The 18538-nt window shown below is 47.9% G+C and overlaps 9 protein-coding genes across 9 annotated transcripts; 4 read left to right on the top strand and 5 right to left on the bottom strand.

Annotated features, from left to right (window-relative positions):
- Positions 1 to 1440: 1440 nt before the first annotated feature.
- N7500_005576 (uncharacterized protein) lies at positions 1441 to 1761 on the bottom strand (the record flags this gene model as incomplete). Its single annotated transcript, XM_056676720.1, has 1 exon — positions 1441 to 1761. The coding sequence occupies one exon, from the start codon at positions 1759 to 1761 to the stop codon at positions 1441 to 1443; it is 321 nt and encodes a 106-aa protein (XP_056531720.1).
- Positions 1762 to 1931: 170 nt separating this feature from the next.
- On the top strand, positions 1932 to 2768 carry N7500_005575 (uncharacterized protein; the record flags this gene model as incomplete). The annotated part of the gene is made up of 1 exon (XM_056676719.1): positions 1932 to 2768. The coding sequence occupies one exon, from the start codon at positions 1932 to 1934 to the stop codon at positions 2766 to 2768; it is 837 nt and encodes a 278-aa protein (XP_056531719.1).
- A 1006-nt stretch (positions 2769 to 3774) lies between these two features.
- Positions 3775 to 4071, bottom strand: N7500_005574 (uncharacterized protein; the record flags this gene model as incomplete). The annotated part of the gene is made up of 1 exon (XM_056676718.1): positions 3775 to 4071. The coding sequence occupies one exon, from the start codon at positions 4069 to 4071 to the stop codon at positions 3775 to 3777; it is 297 nt and encodes a 98-aa protein (XP_056531718.1).
- Positions 4072 to 8246: 4175 nt separating this feature from the next.
- Positions 8247 to 9695, bottom strand: N7500_005573 (putative Golgi transport complex component Cog5; the record flags this gene model as incomplete). The annotated part of the gene is made up of 1 exon (XM_056676717.1): positions 8247 to 9695. One exon carries the CDS (start codon positions 9693 to 9695, stop codon positions 8247 to 8249), a length of 1449 nt encoding a protein of 482 aa, XP_056531717.1.
- Positions 9696 to 10376: 681 nt separating this feature from the next.
- N7500_005572 (class II aldolase/adducin domain protein) lies at positions 10377 to 11557 on the top strand (the record flags this gene model as incomplete). Its single annotated transcript, XM_056676716.1, has 5 exons — positions 10377 to 10644; positions 10715 to 10975; positions 11047 to 11179; positions 11256 to 11424; positions 11483 to 11557. The coding sequence occupies 5 exons, from the start codon at positions 10377 to 10379 to the stop codon at positions 11555 to 11557; spliced, it is 906 nt and encodes a 301-aa protein (XP_056531716.1).
- A 569-nt stretch (positions 11558 to 12126) lies between these two features.
- N7500_005571 (protein SYS1) lies at positions 12127 to 12823 on the bottom strand (the record flags this gene model as incomplete). Its single annotated transcript, XM_056676715.1, has 2 exons — positions 12127 to 12499; positions 12579 to 12823. 2 exons carry the CDS (start codon positions 12821 to 12823, stop codon positions 12127 to 12129), a joined length of 618 nt encoding a protein of 205 aa, XP_056531715.1.
- Positions 12824 to 13238: 415 nt separating this feature from the next.
- On the top strand, positions 13239 to 13715 carry N7500_005570 (cytochrome c oxidase subunit 6B family protein; the record flags this gene model as incomplete). The annotated part of the gene is made up of 2 exons (XM_056676714.1): positions 13239 to 13469; positions 13593 to 13715. The coding sequence occupies 2 exons, from the start codon at positions 13239 to 13241 to the stop codon at positions 13713 to 13715; spliced, it is 354 nt and encodes a 117-aa protein (XP_056531714.1).
- A 699-nt stretch (positions 13716 to 14414) lies between these two features.
- On the bottom strand, positions 14415 to 17212 carry N7500_005569 (putative RNA-binding protein (Nab3); the record flags this gene model as incomplete). The annotated part of the gene is made up of 6 exons (XM_056676713.1): positions 14415 to 14959; positions 15024 to 15224; positions 15297 to 15807; positions 15884 to 16044; positions 16106 to 16957; positions 17011 to 17212. 6 exons carry the CDS (start codon positions 17210 to 17212, stop codon positions 14415 to 14417), a joined length of 2472 nt encoding a protein of 823 aa, XP_056531713.1.
- Positions 17213 to 17861: 649 nt separating this feature from the next.
- On the top strand, positions 17862 to 18535 carry N7500_005568 (peptidyl-tRNA hydrolase domain protein; the record flags this gene model as incomplete). Its single annotated transcript, XM_056676712.1, has 3 exons — positions 17862 to 18055; positions 18124 to 18384; positions 18445 to 18535. The coding sequence occupies 3 exons, from the start codon at positions 17862 to 17864 to the stop codon at positions 18533 to 18535; spliced, it is 546 nt and encodes a 181-aa protein (XP_056531712.1).
- Between the last annotated feature and the right edge of the window lie 3 nt (positions 18536 to 18538).

Below are 18538 nucleotides of genomic sequence, written 5' to 3'. Positions count from 1 at the left end.
ATGATGTGACCATATGAATTAATAAAATAATACTGTCTTAATACTATGTTGTATATTAATACTATATTAATAGATTATGGATAGTCTTGATTGTCTCGTATTATCTAGTATCTAGTGCGAGAGAATACATGTACCAACACATCCATCAATAAACCTTACCCCCTCAGACATCAAACTCATACACAGACACTGAGTACGAACAAAAAAAGTACTAGGAGGCTGAGAGTCCAATTCACATGTGAATTCCAGACCGGACGAAACGGACAAAGCGCACTACCTCTGCATTCTCTAATCCATACCCATGCCTTTCCCCAAATCTAATTGGACCCCTCCCTAACAGCTAACATGCATCCACCCCCCTCTACATCCAGGGCATTGAGTCAATATGCAGTGTGCACACCAGCTCCCAGCCATTTCCATAACTGCCTAGAGATCCCTAGCACCGTGGTGCACCCTGTGAGAGTCATCTGACTCCTCTGAAATACCCACCGCGTTCAGGTACTTGTACAACATACTTGCAGATATAGATCTACCCGCTTATCCGCGGCACATCCTGAGGTGTACCTATAGTGTATTGTTGTATACATTTATACATCGAGGTTATTTCCCGATGTTCGGAGGTTTTTGTGGATTCTGTGCGAGCTGACGGGTTTGGCCCCGACACCCTGTTGTGGTGAGGGTCCCAGGGTACCGACTGGTTTCTTTGTTCCTAGTCAGGTACGCTAGTCGATCGCGCCTTGGCTTTGGGCGTGGCTGGTTGCTGGTACCTGGGACTTCTGGCTCTATGTTGTAGGGTGTAGTGTTAATTGCTTCCAATGATCTGTTGCCCATGGTGCAACAACATGGTTCGGATATTTATAGTAGTGGTAAACACCGACAGCTGATAGGATATTACGGAATATTCGGTACTATTACAAGGTGAGACACGGAGCACATAAGGGTGCTCACTGTCAATAACCAGATGTCCAGAATGTTCAATCTTACAAATAATCACGAATTCGGTTTGTAGCAACTGTTGCTAGCGGGGAAGCGGAACTTTGGAACACGATGTGGACCCTTTGTTTAAATATGATAGAGCATATATCTGCAAGAAATGAGATAGTTCTGTCAGCAGAGAGGAACAGTCTTATTTCCTACAGCCATATATGTTTTGTAGACCCACATTGTAACGTCGGAGGCTCAAATATGGAAAGAAGCCCATATTTATGGTTGATTTTTCCTAAGGAAGCAATCACAATCAACAATATGGAGTAAGAAGCTAAATAATATGGGCCGGATTGAAATACCGAGGCGCTGATACAGTATGATAGTAATTTACATATAAAAGAAAGCAAAAGTACTATCAGACTATAGTCAGCTCCCCAACCTCAACCTTGGCTCTGTGCTCAAGGCTTCCTTTCAAGGTTATTACCCTCTTATGGAGGACCTTCTTGTCCTCCTTCAGATCAGAGTGCAAGTCCTCCAGTTTCTTGATTCGAGAACGATCGCCCTGCCGAGCATTTCCTCGGTCATCCCCAACTTCAGAGAACAGAGGTCGTTTTCAAGTCTTCCAACCCTCTCTTCGAGAGACTCTTTGTCTGGTACTTCCCAGTAACAGTTGATACCTCTGCGAATTGCCTTGTGCGGCAGCTTTGCGAGGGTTACTGAGACAGCATGGATGAGCGCGAGGAAAGTCAAGAGACTCATCAACATGGTCACGTTACTAATGCTCCATGGGCCTTTTTGCTCATCGTGGCCAGCTGGATAGCAAGGTGGGCACATCATGGAAGGTCATGGAATAAGTATGTGTAAACCAGTGCTCATGGCTAGTGACGGAAGCTATACGCTGACATGGGACTGATGTCACTGACGTCCACCGCTACCTAGCTACGGAGACCGGCTCTCCCTGAGTCTCAGTAGATTCAACTCTGCAAATTCATTTCGGAGGCAAGATGGCCATGGATAATGTAGACTCAGCCGGTCGTGGCTTCCTAGGCGACCTTGCACCTTCCGTTCTCCCAGTCTACCAATATCGGGACCGAGAGCAGTTACTCAACACAATCAAGCAACTAGTCGCGACAGCAAGCAAGGCCACTACCACTGAATGGTGTCTTATCGAACGCGTTAACAATTCAATATTCACAAGTGCATTTCTTCTGGCAAAAGAGGGTCCATTTGCTTCCTGGTCCTCATACGACGCCCAGTCAGAACGTGTGCTATTGAGAATGACAAAGTCTCAAGCCCATGAAGTCGCTTCGGAAACCTTCCATGTCCTACTTCACGATGCAATCAAACCTATGGGGATGGATCGCTCCCTTCGCCCAACCGGGAGTGCTACCCATCAGGCTGCAATAGGGGCTAAAGAAGCCGACGAGGCGTGGCAACCACTCAGACTCCCACGCGGCCGATCAAAGGACTGGCCCAGTGTCGTACTGGAAGTTGCTTTCTCAGAGAGCAGGGACAAGCTGCAGTCGGATATAAGATACTGGTTCCGAGCTTCAGGGGGTGATGTGAAGGTGGTAATCATCCTCCAAATCAATCAACACTCCCCTCAAATCACCATCGAGAATTGGGGAATTCAGGGCAACAAATCTGTCAACCGCCTTCATCAAACAGTTCAGATCTCAAAAAAGGGCAGTAAGATCACAACCACGGGGTCACCTCTGGTTATCGAGTTCGAAAAGCTCTTCCTGAGACCCCCCATCGAACCGAGAGAACGAAATATTCAGATCGACGACGGGGAACTGGAGTTTTTGGCAGAGAATGTTTGGGGCTGCCAGGAGATGTGATAAAAAAGGCTGTTTTTCAAACTCGTCAATTGTGATAACAGGGAGGTGACATTTCATAAGGTGGAAAGAAGGGTCTGTGTCCTTAGCTGTGTGGGATCATGTTTCTTGTTTCTTAGTGCCCTACAGTTTGGCAGCATTAATACTCTCATCCATTATGCCTGACATGGCTATGACCCTACCCACAAGTCTGATACCCTAGAAAGTGCGGGCGAAGAGAGAGAGATATATTGTTACGCACTGCAAACTGGTCATAAGTAGGTTAGATGGGATCTGGGTATACCTGCCTTATGCTCCTCGGGTTCCAATGTCAACGATCTGTCTCTAAAATATCATGGGTGTGTCCCTGCCGTGAAAATAAATCTCCAAGAGAGGGAGCAATTACTACACTGAACACTTTATCTGTGGAATCTTCATCGCAAAGAGCACCAAGAAGGCTAAAATTCAGATTCCCTCATCGGCGGCGTTACAGGGGAGACAAGCCAAGACCTAAGCGGACAAGCACGTGAACAGTGAGTTTTATCTTGTGAATCAAGATAATTGCAACAGTTTTAACCCCCTATTAGCTCCACCATTCCTAGGCAAAGATCCCAACAGAGATCTTTCAACCTTGGTTGCCAGGTTTCAACGTCGATAAACGATCTTTTGACCTTGTATGCCTCAACCTTGAACCACGCTGGTTCCTCAACTCCTTTTGTCTCATATGCTGTCTCTTTTTCTTCATGCTCCTCTGTTCAGACTTCTGACAAGATCTCTGAGCCACAAGAAAGCTGGGATATGTTCGAGGTGATCATGGATTTACCCTTCAGAAAGTCTAGCAGCTTGGTCTCAATCTTCTGTGTACAGTGGATGATTGGAATTCCTTCCTTGAGCAACTTGAAAGCCTTCCAAGGTTGGTGCATGCCCAACGAGACATGTCTCCGATCTGAGTGTTATCATTGACTGATGTTCCATTCTACACACACTACATTTCTCTGGATACAACCGTTCTCAGCCATTGAACATTTGTCTATCCGACCAGTGCCAGCCATTTGAACAGTAAACCTACAACGATGGAGTGTGGGATCAAGCACGAATCAAATCTGGCGTGTCGAACAATATCTCCTGCTTCGAAGAACCGAAAATTTGTCGATGGACAATCCTTTTCGTCGCCATGTCTTTCATCGAAGACTTTCCCATCATGACCAACGGCAGCAAGGCGATCCTCCAGGCGATATTCTCTGATACCAACTACATCGTCATCGACCATCTGGCTTTTCCACATAAGAGCATCAACATCGAGACCTTGCTGATGATTCTGCCTCATGTTAGGGAGCGCATCTCACATTGGCACTTGTGCTAGTCTCAGTGTCCAAGGCGCTGTTTCATTGGCGATTAGTCAAACAGTAATGCTGTTAATCAAACTCGCCATACCATTGGTGATCCTCTTGGATTGACATGGTACAGAATATGAACTCGAATGTATCACGTTGGATAACTCTCATATGTGAGAGAACTTTGTCCTGAGCAGACTTGGAATCGCTGTCCAAGTTGTCTTATATTCTTCCGCCCAGATTTAAATCTGACCCCCAGGACCTTTGAACATACACCGTGCAATTTGATGCTGTCGCCGTGATGGCTTCTCCGACATCTTATATCGTTCCCCAGAAGTATACGAACACGGCACTCTGGTATCTCCCTTATGCCAATACTGAAATTGCAACGGAAGAGGCCTACTTTCCAGGGATTCCATTGAAAACGATTTCATCACAAGGACGATGGCGGGAGTCAATTGTGACAGCAGGCGGAGTTTCTCCTTGATTCTCCAGGCCTGTGAGTTGGTGGCATCAGTCGTTCTCTCATCATTCGTCCCTGCTGGCGACTGAGAAACGACAAGAAGAGTCAGACTGCGTATCATACCGTGTCTAGCGGCAATTTAATCCCCATCAGACCGTCTCTGGGAAGCTTGTTCGACGGAGTACGGCAAGGTGGATTCCCGTGCGTCACGATCACAACCGGGCGAGTAAGTTCCATGGATTTTACTTGGTGGACTTTTCCAACATATACTTGTACAGATTATTCGCCTCAGAAGCGCTGCCTTGCATGATCTGGGCCAATGTCAAAAAAAGGCAAGGTGGTCTATATAGCCACTCGAATCCGTGACCGCGACTTCGACTTCCAAGACAGACTGCTCCTGAGTCCTGGATTGTTGCACGAGGGCTCAATTCCGGGCTTATATATTATATCCCCAAATAGACAGAGATCAGGCTTCAATCGCGACGGGAAATGCTCCTTCTAATCTCAATCATTTCCGGAATATACAAATCCAAGAGGCACCCTGACGTGACCAAAAACAGGGCTCCTTTTTCAAATGGCGGACGCCTGGTTGTTCAAGTCCCCCAAATGATGCCAGCCCTTATCAATTCTGCTTTTGAAAGGATGCTATCCTGGTTTCTCTGAAGTTTGCTCTCGGTGATTGGCAACGAGACCTACAGTACCAGGTCCGCTTCCCCATGGCTTGTCGTGCTTAGGCGGCAATTAGAACTGACCGGAATAACGGGAGTTCTAGGTCTAATGTGTGCTGATGCAAAGCAAACCAAAAACCCCTTTTTATCCAGGAAATCGCTAAAAAGAGGAATCTGCCATCATTCACTCCGAAGGGGATATAAGTATCCAATGCTCTCTATTGCATTTAACGCCACATTTGGCAAATTGTTGGCCGCCTTTTTTTGCCCAGACTAATTTGAGGCTGTTGGAGTGATGGCCCCATTATCACTCTTTCATGTCGCTCTGAAGCGCATGATCGTGTGACATGATGTTGTGACGAGATGGCTGTGTCGGACCGGAGACAAGATATGGTACATTGGTTATGTGGCACTTCTTATGGTCCCTAGAAGTCAGTGGGATCCAGTTGTCGAATCCGATGATGCACATTGTCTCATGAACGCTTACTGCAAAGCAAATCGCGAAATTCTTCTTGATGGAGGAATCGTTGAAAAAGAAAAGCTTCTGTCAGTATCCCTCATAAGAAGAAGCTAGTATTTGATATTCTCTTTTTGAGATCAAAAGGGAAAAATGTCTTTTCATCTTTTGATCTGGACCTGGATACCTCCCGGCTCCAGGCACCCGTACTAGCACTACCAGAAAAAGACAAAGCTTATTGCAAAGGCCCCAGTCAATCGAAGCACGAAACAGGAGGGTTTTAGTGAAGCCGTGGAGGAGTCTTGTTCCCGTCTTCGGCCCCATGGTGTGCTGAGCTGTTTCAAGCAAGTCGCTCAAAAGCGTCGATATATTTTGACAAAAACAGACAGGTAATCATTTCAGGTGTGGAGTAAATCAAGTTTGCAGCAGACTTGGCCGAAAGGATCCGGATGGCAGCATCTTGATGATGCTCTACCGCTTGAACTTCTCAAACTTTGGATCCAGATGCTTCTGATGTCCCATCCACCTTCGGTCAGGCTTTCACTCATCATCGGTTTACCTGAATCTCTTGTCCTGATTGGCCGTGTTTGCTCAGGTATGAAGCCCTGATCTAAAGTGAATGCTCGCTTCACCGGGAAATATGGACGCTGTCCGGGTAAATATGATTGTTTCATATTGTCGCCAAAAAGAATAACCCGACAGCACGATGTGATATTCCTTGATACAGGCCTTCTCTGGCTCAAGCATGTATGATGGCTTGAGAACCACATATAGAACTCCGAAGGTTCGCAGTCTTCCAAATTCATTTCCGAACATGACGAGCTTCAAACTACCTGTGTAATCGAGCACCGCCAACCTGAGTGGTGGAATTCGCAAAGAACTACCAACTTGCCTCCTGCAGGTCAGGTGTTAGCTCTTTGCTCGCCTACTCAGTTGGTGATCAGATCGAGGAGCCTTCTGAAACGACAATGAGTGATGATAGGACACTCATGTGGCCTGGTTCTGCGACTGAGATAAAATCTTGGAAGATACGGAATGACTCAAGTCTCAAATCCAGTGATACCTCTTCTCGATGGTGGTTGGTTGGCTTCCAATCGAGCTCAACTTTTGCTTGGAGCATGATATATTCTATGGAACGACTCACTCGGAAAGTGTTTCCCTACATGTTGTTCCTTTGGGCCTTTGGTGCTCTTGGTTTGCTGTTAGCTTGTGATGTTGTCGAGGTACACAATCTCCTTCAAATATCCCATGAATGGCGTTTTCTCCGCATATTTCCATTCTGGCGTAAGTGGAACCAGAAGAAGTATTCGATTGCACCGAGGAGAATGGGGTCACAAATATTCATTCAATGCTCAGCACTTCTATTGCAGCGAACAGAGATCAGCGCGGGCCTCCGCATTGCGATCAATAAGCTAAGTTTCAAAGATTTTTGTACAATATCGTGGAGGAAAAGAAATCTCGACCAAATACCGCCTGCATGGTGGATGGACAAGCTGGGAACCGGATATCATCAGGGCTATGAGGAGTTCGATAATATGGTTCCGAGGTACATGATCCAAATGGCCCCTATCGTCTAGCGAAAGAAAAGCAATGTGATTTGAAATCTCTTGTTGAGATACGAAATGTCCGAGGTCGCGAAGGAAAAGAACTGGTGATAAACCAACTCGGGAAAAAGTATCTTTGCCTAGGAGGGAAAATGCTACAAAGCTGGGGATACGCATGGGCATAGTGGCCAGTGTTACTTTCGGCGCTTATGCCTGCAATAGTGCTTTAATGCCCTGATTTGGCATGGCAGGAAGTTAAGATATCTAAATGAATATTATATATACCTTGATAATTAAAAGTTACTTGATCTAGCTGGTATATATAAGTGTCAAAACTGAAGCTTTTGATCTCTATACAAATGGAGATGTCGCTATCTTCTTAGACAATTTCTAAATGTCAATTATTTTTGACCCCTATAAACCGCTAGAGAATGTAGAAATATCTCTATCTATACAGAAATCAAAAGCTTCAATAAATTTACAAGCTAACTGGAGTGGTGTAGAAAGGGGTACTGCTTCGGGCATTTTGATGTTAAAGCCCCCCTAAAGATAGCCTCCAGGGGTGCTTAGCCGCCCACGACTGAGAGCCAACAGCCGGCGTACTAGTAGTTATTCCGTGCTGAAGGGTTTACAATACATTGTATCCTAGGACTTAGAAGCGGTCAAGATTAAGGCCAATACAGGCCAAATAAAGGCACCAAGGCCTTAATGCACTGCATTGAAGCCGAAAGTAACCCTGGCCACCATGCCCCTGCGTACTACTGGAGAGATGAAGTGATTTTGCAACAATTTCTCTCTGGACAGAGAGTCCCCGTTTTTTTATAGCTCACATAGCCCAAATGATTTCCCTTTTACTGTCCTGCCAACTCCTTGTAGCCTATCCCTACATAGGTCGATAGATGATGCCATACAATTATATTTCTCATTAGAGCTGAAGTCAGTCCTTGCGACTGACCTCTTCTATTTCGGACTTAATTTAGAATCTACCTTGTAGAGACTCAAGAACATTTACAACACGCTTGAGTTAGCCACAGTATCACCGTCCCAGAGGACCAACGACTGAGCTCACCATCACGGCAGCTTCTCGTTCCCAGTTTCCAACCACCACCATGTCGGGCCCTGGCCGACCCTTCTCGGCCAGCAGGCTGGAAGCAGACACTTGCGATGCACGAAGCACACACTCTTTGATCTCGGTTCTTAGTCGATCACGGTTGGATCGCAATGTACGGACCGAGACACCGCCTCGGTTGGCGATTTCCTGGACTCGCGGGGCGAGAGACGAGGCGAAGGAGCGCCAGTAGTAGGAAGGAAGTGATGTGGTGTCTAAAGCCTGGAGAAGTGGCTGAAGGAGATTAGATTTGTTTGAGGTTGCTGTTTGGGCTTCGGCGGCCGGTTCGTCGATTGTGGTGGACGCCAAGAGAGGGTGTAAGGGTGGGCGGAGATTTCTGAGAATGCTCTCCAGGGCGACTATATCTTGGCATCGTGCGGATATGTCGGTGAGGGTTCGGTCCATGGTTGGGAGTTGGGTAAGAGCCCGGGCGAGGGAATTTACAGATGTCATGATCGCTGTGTGCATGAACCCTTGTAATGTTGACAACAAGAGTTCAGGCTTGTAGTCGGCTGCAGTGATTGTGCCCTTTGGTGGAGGCGAAAGAAGATAGAGAGTTGTGGCGGCGGTTGCTAGTCGTGCTCGGGCATCGCGAGCTTGCTTATAGCCAGATGGAATGGATGACTGGCTATTGGAGCTTGTCGAGTTCGAGAATAGAGAGAATCTATTGATGGTCTGTTGCGCTCTTGACTTGATCATGTTCTCTGCGGGAATGACAAATTCCACGCGGAGAGTACGAGTGACCTTGACCCGATCCAATCCATAGCCCTCCTCGCCCTGTGTCGTGGCCGAGAACATTTCTCGCAGGTACAAAATTGTGTAAGCTGCTCGCTCCAGTGCACGGAAGCCATCTTTTCCAGTTGACAGTGATGCTGATCCATCCGGTCCTGCGGGGAGGGCTGGCCCTGTTGCACCTCGACCTGTAATTTCGGACACCTGACTTTCCAGCTGTCGGCCCAGGGTTAGACAGCGTGCGACGGCCCTTGCTAGGCGGACAGTTTCAAGCGAGTTTTCAGCAGCAATACGGGCTTCGTCGGCTGCTTCCCATTTCTGTACAACCTCCTTTTGGAGGCGCTCGTACCCTTGAGTCACAGAAGCTATCTGCGTCCCTGATTCTTTCAAGATATTATCAGCAGCAGCAGTTTGGCTTTGGGTGTGTGAAAGCAATGGGAGTGCTGATTTAGTTGTCAATGCATGGATGTGTGTGTCGATCTCCTGAAGATCAAAGAGTACCCGTGACAATGGTGTTGATAAATCCAACGGGGTATCTGTTGCGTTGTTTGTGCTTGTCACCAATGTATTGGCGAATAAAGCTGGTGAGAAGTCTGGGTCTAGGAAGGCCTCATAGTCTATGTATGACGGATCTCCTTCCGCCATGATGGGTCTAGGCGTGACCAAACGTGTCCAATATTAATTCCAATGGAGCCACATAGAAGAAAAGAGCAAAGTGATTAGAGAACACCTGTGAGCCAGCCAATCAGGGGCATGTGGAGTCCAGAAGCAATCTTCTTCTTCGGCTCAATGTTTTGACATCAGACTATGTAGGTCATTGGAGGAGAGAGGGATATTGGCCATGAGATAGGAAGCCCACATGGCTGATAACAGAGGGGTCACGTGGTAATGCTTAGTCACCTTATACATTGTGAATAGATATGGAACACAGGCAATGAGGCCATTCATGACTATGGATAATATGAATTTTAGAATAAAAGCAGATAAAGGTACGACATTCAATCCAGCTCATAGTACAATACATATAATACGGTCGTGCGGGCATATTAAAAAAGTGGAGGCAAAGAACCACGGAGACATTGACCAATGTTATCCTATCACGAGAGAGTCACCGATATCATGATATATAGAGCCAATGAATATGTTTTTATTCCGTATATCAAATACCAAATGCGTCGATATACTCTCTACTCTACTGCCAGCGCCTTCCAACGACAGAGCGGGGTCCACAGATAAGAGTTCGGAGGTAAGCCCGAGCATGAACATGAACTCTCTTTAACAGCATAATTCCTGTAAAAGACAGTGCTCCAAAGACAATCATCCACCATGTCAACATCTACAGCAACGCAAGAGCAAACCGTTCGCGTGATCAACGAAGACCAGCTGCCTCCACTACCACCAGCGGCAAACGATGCATGCTTCCAGGGCCTTGCTCGTGGAGGCCGGAATGGCACCCTGAAACTCCGTGGCATTCCAACATTTTCAGACCTGGCTGAGAAGCGCAAGTGGATGAAGGAGCATATGGCTGCTGCATTCCGGTTTTTTGGTAAGCTAGGGTATGGGGAGGGTGTCTCCGGGCATATTTCGATGCGAGGTAAGTGTGTCGTTCCCTTTTAAATAAATTGTACATTATAGATGAGCAATAGTATTCTAACAGCCCACAGACCCAATCCTCAAAGATCATTTCTGGATGAACCCATTTGCCAAACATTTCTCTACTATCAAGGCATCGGATCTCGTTCTTCTGGATGCTGATGGATTCGTCGTTGAGGGTGGAGCTCAGCTGCCTGTTAACGAAGCTGGGTTCTTGATTCATTCAGAGATCCACAAAGCACGCCCGGATGTTGTGGCTGCGGCACACACGCATGGTATTCATGGAAAGACGTGGAGTTCATTTGGAAAGCCAATCGAGATGCTTACACAAGGTGAGTGGCTTTTCTTCTCCTCTCAAGTTGAACATTGAGTATTTGAATTTGGGTTAATGAGCTGGATAAAGACGCGTGCAGTTTCTTTGGCAGAGTGGGTGTTTACGAAGACCATGGCGGCATTGTCCTGTCGGCAGATGAGGGAAAGGCAATTGCAAAGGCACTGGGCAAGGAAAACATTGCATGTATCTTGCAAAACCATGGGTAAGTCCATGATCGACGTTTTGTCTTCTATATGCGTCAGGTTCTATCTGGCTAATCTCGTGTTACTCATGTACAGCCTCCTAACTGTCGGTCGAACTGTTGACGAAGCAGCGATCCTCTACTCCATGCTGGAGCACGCTTGTCAGTCACAGCTTCTTGCTGAAGCAGCAGCAGCCAATGGTCTTCCAAAGAAGATCATTAGTGATGATGTGGCCAAGTTCACCGCCGATGCTGCTCAAAATCCTGTAAGTGGAATGTCGTGTATGCCAAAGTGCTTGAAAATATGTATGCTGATAGCTTTAGCACAATTTCTATACCGAGTTCCAACCCGAATTTGAGTTACTTGTCGAAGAGACAAATGGAAGGTTCCTCCAGTAAATTTCAACAATATATGTCATGTTCTGCTTCGGTTCAAAGCTCCTTTGATGTGTAGCCTATGCATTCCATACTGTCTAGAACGACACTAAACACCCACCCCGGAAAGTGATATTGAAAATCACTTTTTACTTAGCAAGGCATAAAGGGGATGGGTTTAAAGGGCAGCACATTACTATCTTCCCCATGGCTGACTGGAGACGCTTTCAATTAATTATTTGAGCTTCGTTAGAATAAATTTTAACTCCAGATTCAGGAGACATGATATTCCCTTTCAAGAAGTAGAGGTTGTACATGTGGTTTTTCATATAGCTCATCAGATAGTCTGACTGAGACGGTATTAATGTAAGCAGGTATGGGACAAATAAATATGGAAACAATTCCTTCAGAACAAACGCCATCTATACAGATGCAACTGCCGCAAGGGTATACAAAATGGAAAGCATGCATCAAACAGTCCATGGTAGACCGAGGCGTCGGAAGAACAAAAGGGTGTAACAAGGTAACAACAGGTGGTTCATAGCCCCAACAGGGACATCAACGATGGGGCGAGGGGGTGAGCGGGCACGGGTTCATACAGCATGCTCGCCCGTGTGCTTCAAATCATCCAATTCATATTCTTGCAAGCTGCGGTCTCGACCACGGCCACGGCCAAAGCTCGACTCCTGTTGGCCATCCCCGTCAGATGCTTGTGACGACGGGCCAGCTTGAGTGCTACCACTGTGTCCACCGAACTTGATGGGCTCCAACTCCCGCCTTTGACATGCCCACATTCCAAGAAAGGTCATCATAGCGGCACTGGCGAATTGAAGTCCCCACCAGAGCAAGTTCGAAGGGAGGGAGTGGGAGTATAGAGTAGTGGCGATGAGGTGGAGGAAGTGAATCGTCAGGGCGAAATCCGGAACCAATTTTGAGCGGGAAACGAAGATAAGTAGAAATATGACGCTGATATCTCCCAAGAGGAGATCATAGTTAGCTGCTGGTCGAAGTACTGCTTATAATGTCGAACCAGTGGACAACTCACCTAACAAAGCAATTCAACAACCACACCAGCCCCAGCATCCATCCAATGGTCGTATCGCCACGTAGGGAGTCCCATCCAAAGACTAGATCTAGCGAGAATGGTGCGCCATAGACAACCGTCGTGAACAAGATGAGCACCGTGGCGCAGACATAGTATGCAAGCTGCAGCAAGAGAATCTTGCGGACGATCTTCAGCGGAGGGAGTTCGGTGCGCGACCCCGCTGGTGGACGCCGGCGCGCGGGCATCAACTAAAAAGACAAGGGAGGTTCTTGTCACCCTCGTGAAATTCGTTCAAGGTCGAGGTGTCGAGGCGAGGATAAGAATGTGGGGGCGAAGGGAAGGAAACATGCAACACTATTGGGAAGGCGTTCCAAGTCAAACCCAGAGAAAAGGAAGTATGCAGTGTCAGAAGCTTCAATACTACATGTAAATTCCAGAGCGTAGTGTGTCGAAAGTGAAAAAGGGTTCGGAGATGGCGATCGTCTGCCTGGGATCAACGGCCTTGGCGGTCACAGGCCTGACCCGCCAACAACTGGACATCTACCGTCACCGACACCTTTGGCTGCATAACTCGCTACAAACCACACGATACCCTACTTATTCGGACCCAACGAAGCAATATCTTGCCCACCTCCTATTCAATATAATCATTTCTCCAATATGGTCTGGGTACCTTGGTCTTCTGGCGATTCAAACAAGAACGCAGCCTCCGACGGCGGCCGCGTTGCTCCGGACCGAACGAGTCGCGCGCGCTGCTGGGAGGGTCGTGATCGATTTTTCGCCTGCCTTGACAAGAACGATATTCTGGACGGCATTAAAGATGATAAGAAGGCGCGACAAAAGTGCGCGGACGAGGTTGTGGAGTTTGAGGCGGCATGCTCACAAAGCTGGGTACGTACGGTGTGATTTTTGATCGGTTGCTCAGAATTACCAGCTTTTGGTGTTTTCTAGCCTGCTCTACTTTATATCTATTCACCGGGAGATTACTGACTCGAGAATCTTGGTGGTCTACAGGTGAAATACTTCAAGGAAAAGCGTGTGATGGAATTCAACCGGGACAAGACGATCGAGCGCATTCAAAAGGAGGATGCGGCCAAGGTGAAGGAATTGAAGCAGCAGGGTTGGAATTCGAAATAAGAAGCCATAGGGACTTTGTCGGCGAACTTTTGTACAATATGTAGCATATCCTCTCTTATCATGTACCTTGATGACCATTCCATTTCGAAGGTACATTGCTAGAGCTGCAAGCCTAAGACGGCTTGATTGCTTAGTATTACTTTGTATTTCCTGCACAACTCAAGCTTGAAGACTGAATTTTAGTCGCCTTTGACTTGGCCAGCCTTTGAGCGCTTCCAAAACAGCGGCACTAAGAAGCCTTGGAGAGCCTTTGGCTGAGAGAATATAGTAGAATAAGCTAGGCGCACATACATTAGTACCAAAGGAAGAGATATCACAACCAATAACATAACCCAAAATATCTTGGAAATATCCGTATTATGTCCAGGGAAAAGTAGACCAGTAGTCACAATGAGCAAGAGTCCAATGGTTGAAAATACATGTCAACTCCATCCTAAATACCGCCTTGTCCTAATATCTACCTAATATCTTACTGCCTTTGTGACACATGAGAAGCAACGAGCAAAAAAGGGAAGAAAAGGAAACGCCTAGTGTTGCGAGAACTGGTTTTTGGCCAACCAGAAGAAAAAGAAACCGAAGGAGAGCACCACTGAAATCCACCAGTAGGAATGCAAGAACGCCAGGCTCCAGAAAAGTGAACAATGACGAGATGAACCTTAAGTTCGAATGAGAATGAGAGGTAGTAAGAGAGTCGTGAAATCATTGCTTCCATTTAGCCAGGTGCTGCATCAGGTTCTGTACCTGGGGACCGACGGGTCCCTGGCCCTGCTGCTGTTGTCCACCTAGTCCTTTGGCCAGGAGCGAGAGCAGGGTTGGATCAGTGATGACGGGTGCATTTACAGGCTGGATATTGAAGGGTTGGTGGGGAAGGGGTTGCTGCTGGGTGGTTTGCATAGGCGGAGGCCGATGTGCGTTGGTCAGGAGACTGGCGAGGTCGGCCGGAGGTGGGTTTGGTGAGGAAAAGGGCGACTGAGTGGCGGACACGGGCTGCGAATGGGGAGGTCGTTGGAGCGCCGACAAGAGAGTTGAAAGGCTAGGACCATCCAGTGAACCAATGAGGTTCGCAATGTTGGGTGGGTTTGAAAGCGCAGGCATCCCAGGCGGAGGAACCGACATGGGCTGTGCGGAAGGGACGATGAAAGCAGGACCGGGGGCAAATGCGGCTGGGGCTGCTCCTCGCTGCATCGCTTGAGATTGGTGGCTTAGGAGCTCCGCAGACATATTAGGCTCGAGCTCAGGGTAATCTGTGGGAGGGAAAATAAAGATGAGCTAGGCTGTGATGGAGAAATGAAGGGGGAATGCGCTTACCGAGGAAGCGGACGTTATCCAATCCGGCGGTTCGATCAAAGAGCTGCAGGGGAATCTTCCGAGAAACTTGATTCGGGCGAGAGAGGCGAACAACCGCAAGAACACCTTCAATAAACTGACGATGCACGGCGGCGCCCAGTGGGATCCGTGGACCAAGCACCAGGACATCCACTCGCAATCCACGGTTGCGGAAAGCGTTCTCTACATGAAGAACGAAGTTTCTTCGCAATGTCAGTGGCTTGGTCCAAAAACAACTCCATGTATTCAACGCACCTATCAAGTTCCTCCAGTACGAGGAGCTGCACCTCCGGCACATCTCGCTGAGCTCGTCGAGGCACAGGCAAATCCGCTTCACCTTCATAAACTCCACGTGGTCTTGGGCTGATGCTGCGGTAACGTCGATCTCTGGAATAAGGAGAGCGAGGAGAACGTGGAGAACGGGAGCGCCTTCGCTCGCGGCGATCAAATCTTTCTGGGGTTCTGTCGCGCGACCGATATCCATCTCTAGACCCCCGAAAGGGTCGCGGAGAAGGCGATCGCGGCGGGCGATAATCGTCGCGTCTGCTGCGGTGAGAAGGTTCATCCCGGAAATCGCTAAATGGAAGCCGACTGGATTCATAGGACTTGGATCGGTCATATCGATCGACCGGGCCTCGGACATTAGTTCGTCCAGAACTGGCACGGCTGAACTCAGGTGACCGGGAGCGGCGTGGCGGCGGTACGCGGGAAGCTTCGGTTGCTTGAGCAGGCCGAGTCGATCGCTGAGGTTTTGAAATTTCAAGGTCTGGGGACTATTAGATCTTTGAGAGAGATATGCAAGGTTAAGGCTTCTGGCACTCACGTATCTTCCTGCCCCGCACGACGGCTCCTTGTTCAACACCGAGAGCCGCATGGCAGGAACTCGCCTCCAGAAACTGTATGAAGCCGTACGCCTGCTTAATCGATATCTGAGCTAGTTTGCCGTACTTATGGAAGATATGGAACATGTCTCGCTTGGTAACTCTCTCAGTAGGGAGATTACCTGCATATGAAAAAAACCGTTAGATGGACGGATGGTGGATAGAAGCGACAACGATACTGACCGACAAACAGCCTGGAGCCTATCGGAAACCGATCCCAAAGACCTTCTGTCACATAGATCCGCTCATCGTGCAGGAACTCATCATATTTCTTTTGGACCTCTGGACCCCAGGGCGCATCATCGTCAGCAGGCTTGATAGGCCGACCATGCTTGTCAACACGGCCTTTCTTGGAGGCTACAGAAGGCTCTATCAAGGAGCCTTGAGATTCGGCACCGGTGGATGGGGTTTGCGGGAAGGTGCCATTAGGTAGTAGATTGTTGACGGCCGAGGTCCCTCCAGAAGCAATGTTAAACGGCTGAGACTGGTTCTGGGAATGAGTATTACTAGGTTGGGCTGAATAGCTAGGCGATGTAGTGGCAGCAGCATCATGGGCAGACGGAAGTTGGTGGTATGCCTCGCCATTCGGGGCATAATGGGCCTGGATAGAGGCTTGGCTTTGGGGTTGAGGGTGGGCATGGGTGCCCTGGGGTTTGAGGGACTCGTCAGTGGGTGCTTGGTGGAGAGACGAGTTCTCGGCCGAAGAAGCGGCAGGATTGGTTGCACCAGGGTTGGGGAGAGAAAGGTTGTCGAGGAGACTCTGGAAATTGACACCCGCATTATGTCCCTCGCGTTCCTCAGCAATTAGGCGGTCCGGCATCTTCGATTGCTCCGAGTTGTGGGCATGATCTACTTCGCTCCCAGTGGCAAAGCCTTGGGACACCGGAGCAACCGGAGCAGCGTGAGAATAAGTGAAATCGGGGTGAGAGAGATCTGAGTTCAGTTGGCCGGGATTTTCGGACCCCGAAAGTGGGTTGGGAGGATAACATGCGGAAGCAATTATTTCATTCTGCATCCCAGGATTCGACTGCAAGCCTTGAAAACTACCAGCATGTTGGGTACTCGGTTCCCTCTGCCCGTCTGTTAACCCCCGTGCGACCATCCATGTGTTTGCGGGACCTGATTATACACCGAGCGTTCATAGGTGGAGGTATCGTTGAAGACGGGGTCCATTTGGTTCTCTAAGACTGGGATATTCGATGGCTCGGGAATATGTAGAGGTCGAGGGCTTTCCGGTGTCAGAGTCTTTCCGCGAAAGTGAAGCGCTTCATCGGGGGGACTGGGCGTCATGTAGACTTCGAGAAGGAGGTGGTTTCATCTACGGAGAAAAAAGTGTCGTGATGAAGAGGGTCCCCCGGGCCAGGAATTTTCGCAATCGCAAGCTAAGGTGGGGCGATGAAGAAAAAGATGGGTCGGATTTCTGCCTTTACCCAAGAGGGAAAGTAGACAGAGTGAAAAGGAAGAAAAAATAGGCGATGAAGAAGGAAATGGGGAATAGGTGGGGGGCGGGTTTGGGGAGTTTCTAGAGGTGAGCAGTGGAAATGGACAGACAAGTCAGGTGAGCAAGATTGGAGGCGTTGAGGATTCTGGAGCGGACCTATTTTTTCAGTATCACGAGGATATAAGTTGTTAGTTTTTTTTTTTTTTTTTTTTTTTTGAATGTAGCTAAAGTGTAGAGCAGTGGTTGATGTAACCACTATTATGGACTATTGACTATGAACCACTATATCACTATACAATATATAAGATACCCATTCCAAGTTCACTACAAACAACCTTGGAATTTAAACACTCATATCTCTCTAATCACTTAAAATCACTTAAATCACCCTAATATGATGATCCCAGTCAAATAAAAGCTTCTGTTACGTACAGCGGGGCCAGACGGTCTTTTTTTATCTTTGGATTTTAATTAGCCACTCCACCTCTTAACTTCCTCATGTATTCCCACCGTATACAGTACTTGAGGGTACTCTTCAGAGCACCCTTGAGAGGATTTGCCTCTCGGGGTGATCAAGATATACAAATAGCCAGAGATTGGCTCGAGACCTTCAATTCCAAAACCATCCCTCGGAACATTTGCGAGGTCTCTTTCAGTCGGTCTGGCGGTCCGGGTGGGCAAAACGTGAACAAGTCAGTGTCCCCACTTGAAGATCGATGGTACGGAGTACTGAATGTTACAATGCTAAGAAAGGAAATAGGGTCAACTCCAAAGCCACCTTGAAAGTCCCATTGGATGCGTTGCTACCCTTGGTGCCCCGTCTGATACATCATCCACTACGCGCTTCGCGATATGTCGCCGAAAGAACCCAATGTCTAGTCATCCAGTCAGACGAGGAGCGGAAACAGTCCAACAATGTGGAATCCTGCTTTAACAAGCTTAATCAGCTGTTGCAGTCCTCGGCTAAGGAGGTGATTCCTGGAGAAACATCTCAAGCGCAGAGAAATCGCGTGCAGAAGTTGTATGTTTACTCTTTTCATGAAAGCATTTGAGCAGATCTAATAGGGAAAAACACACACAGACAAAGGGCTCAAAATGAGGGTCGGATAAAAGACAAGAAACAGCACAGCGAGAAGAAAAGTAGTCGTCGGGGAAGCAAATACGACGATTGATAA

Source organism: Penicillium coprophilum (assembly GCF_028826855.1).
Source record: "Penicillium coprophilum strain IBT 35676 chromosome Unknown utg000004l_segment0_segment0, whole genome shotgun sequence".
NCBI classification, from domain to species: domain Eukaryota; kingdom Fungi; phylum Ascomycota; class Eurotiomycetes; order Eurotiales; family Aspergillaceae; genus Penicillium; species Penicillium coprophilum.
The sequence above is the reverse complement of the archived record's forward strand: the minus strand, read 5'-3'. Positions and strand labels throughout refer to the sequence as shown.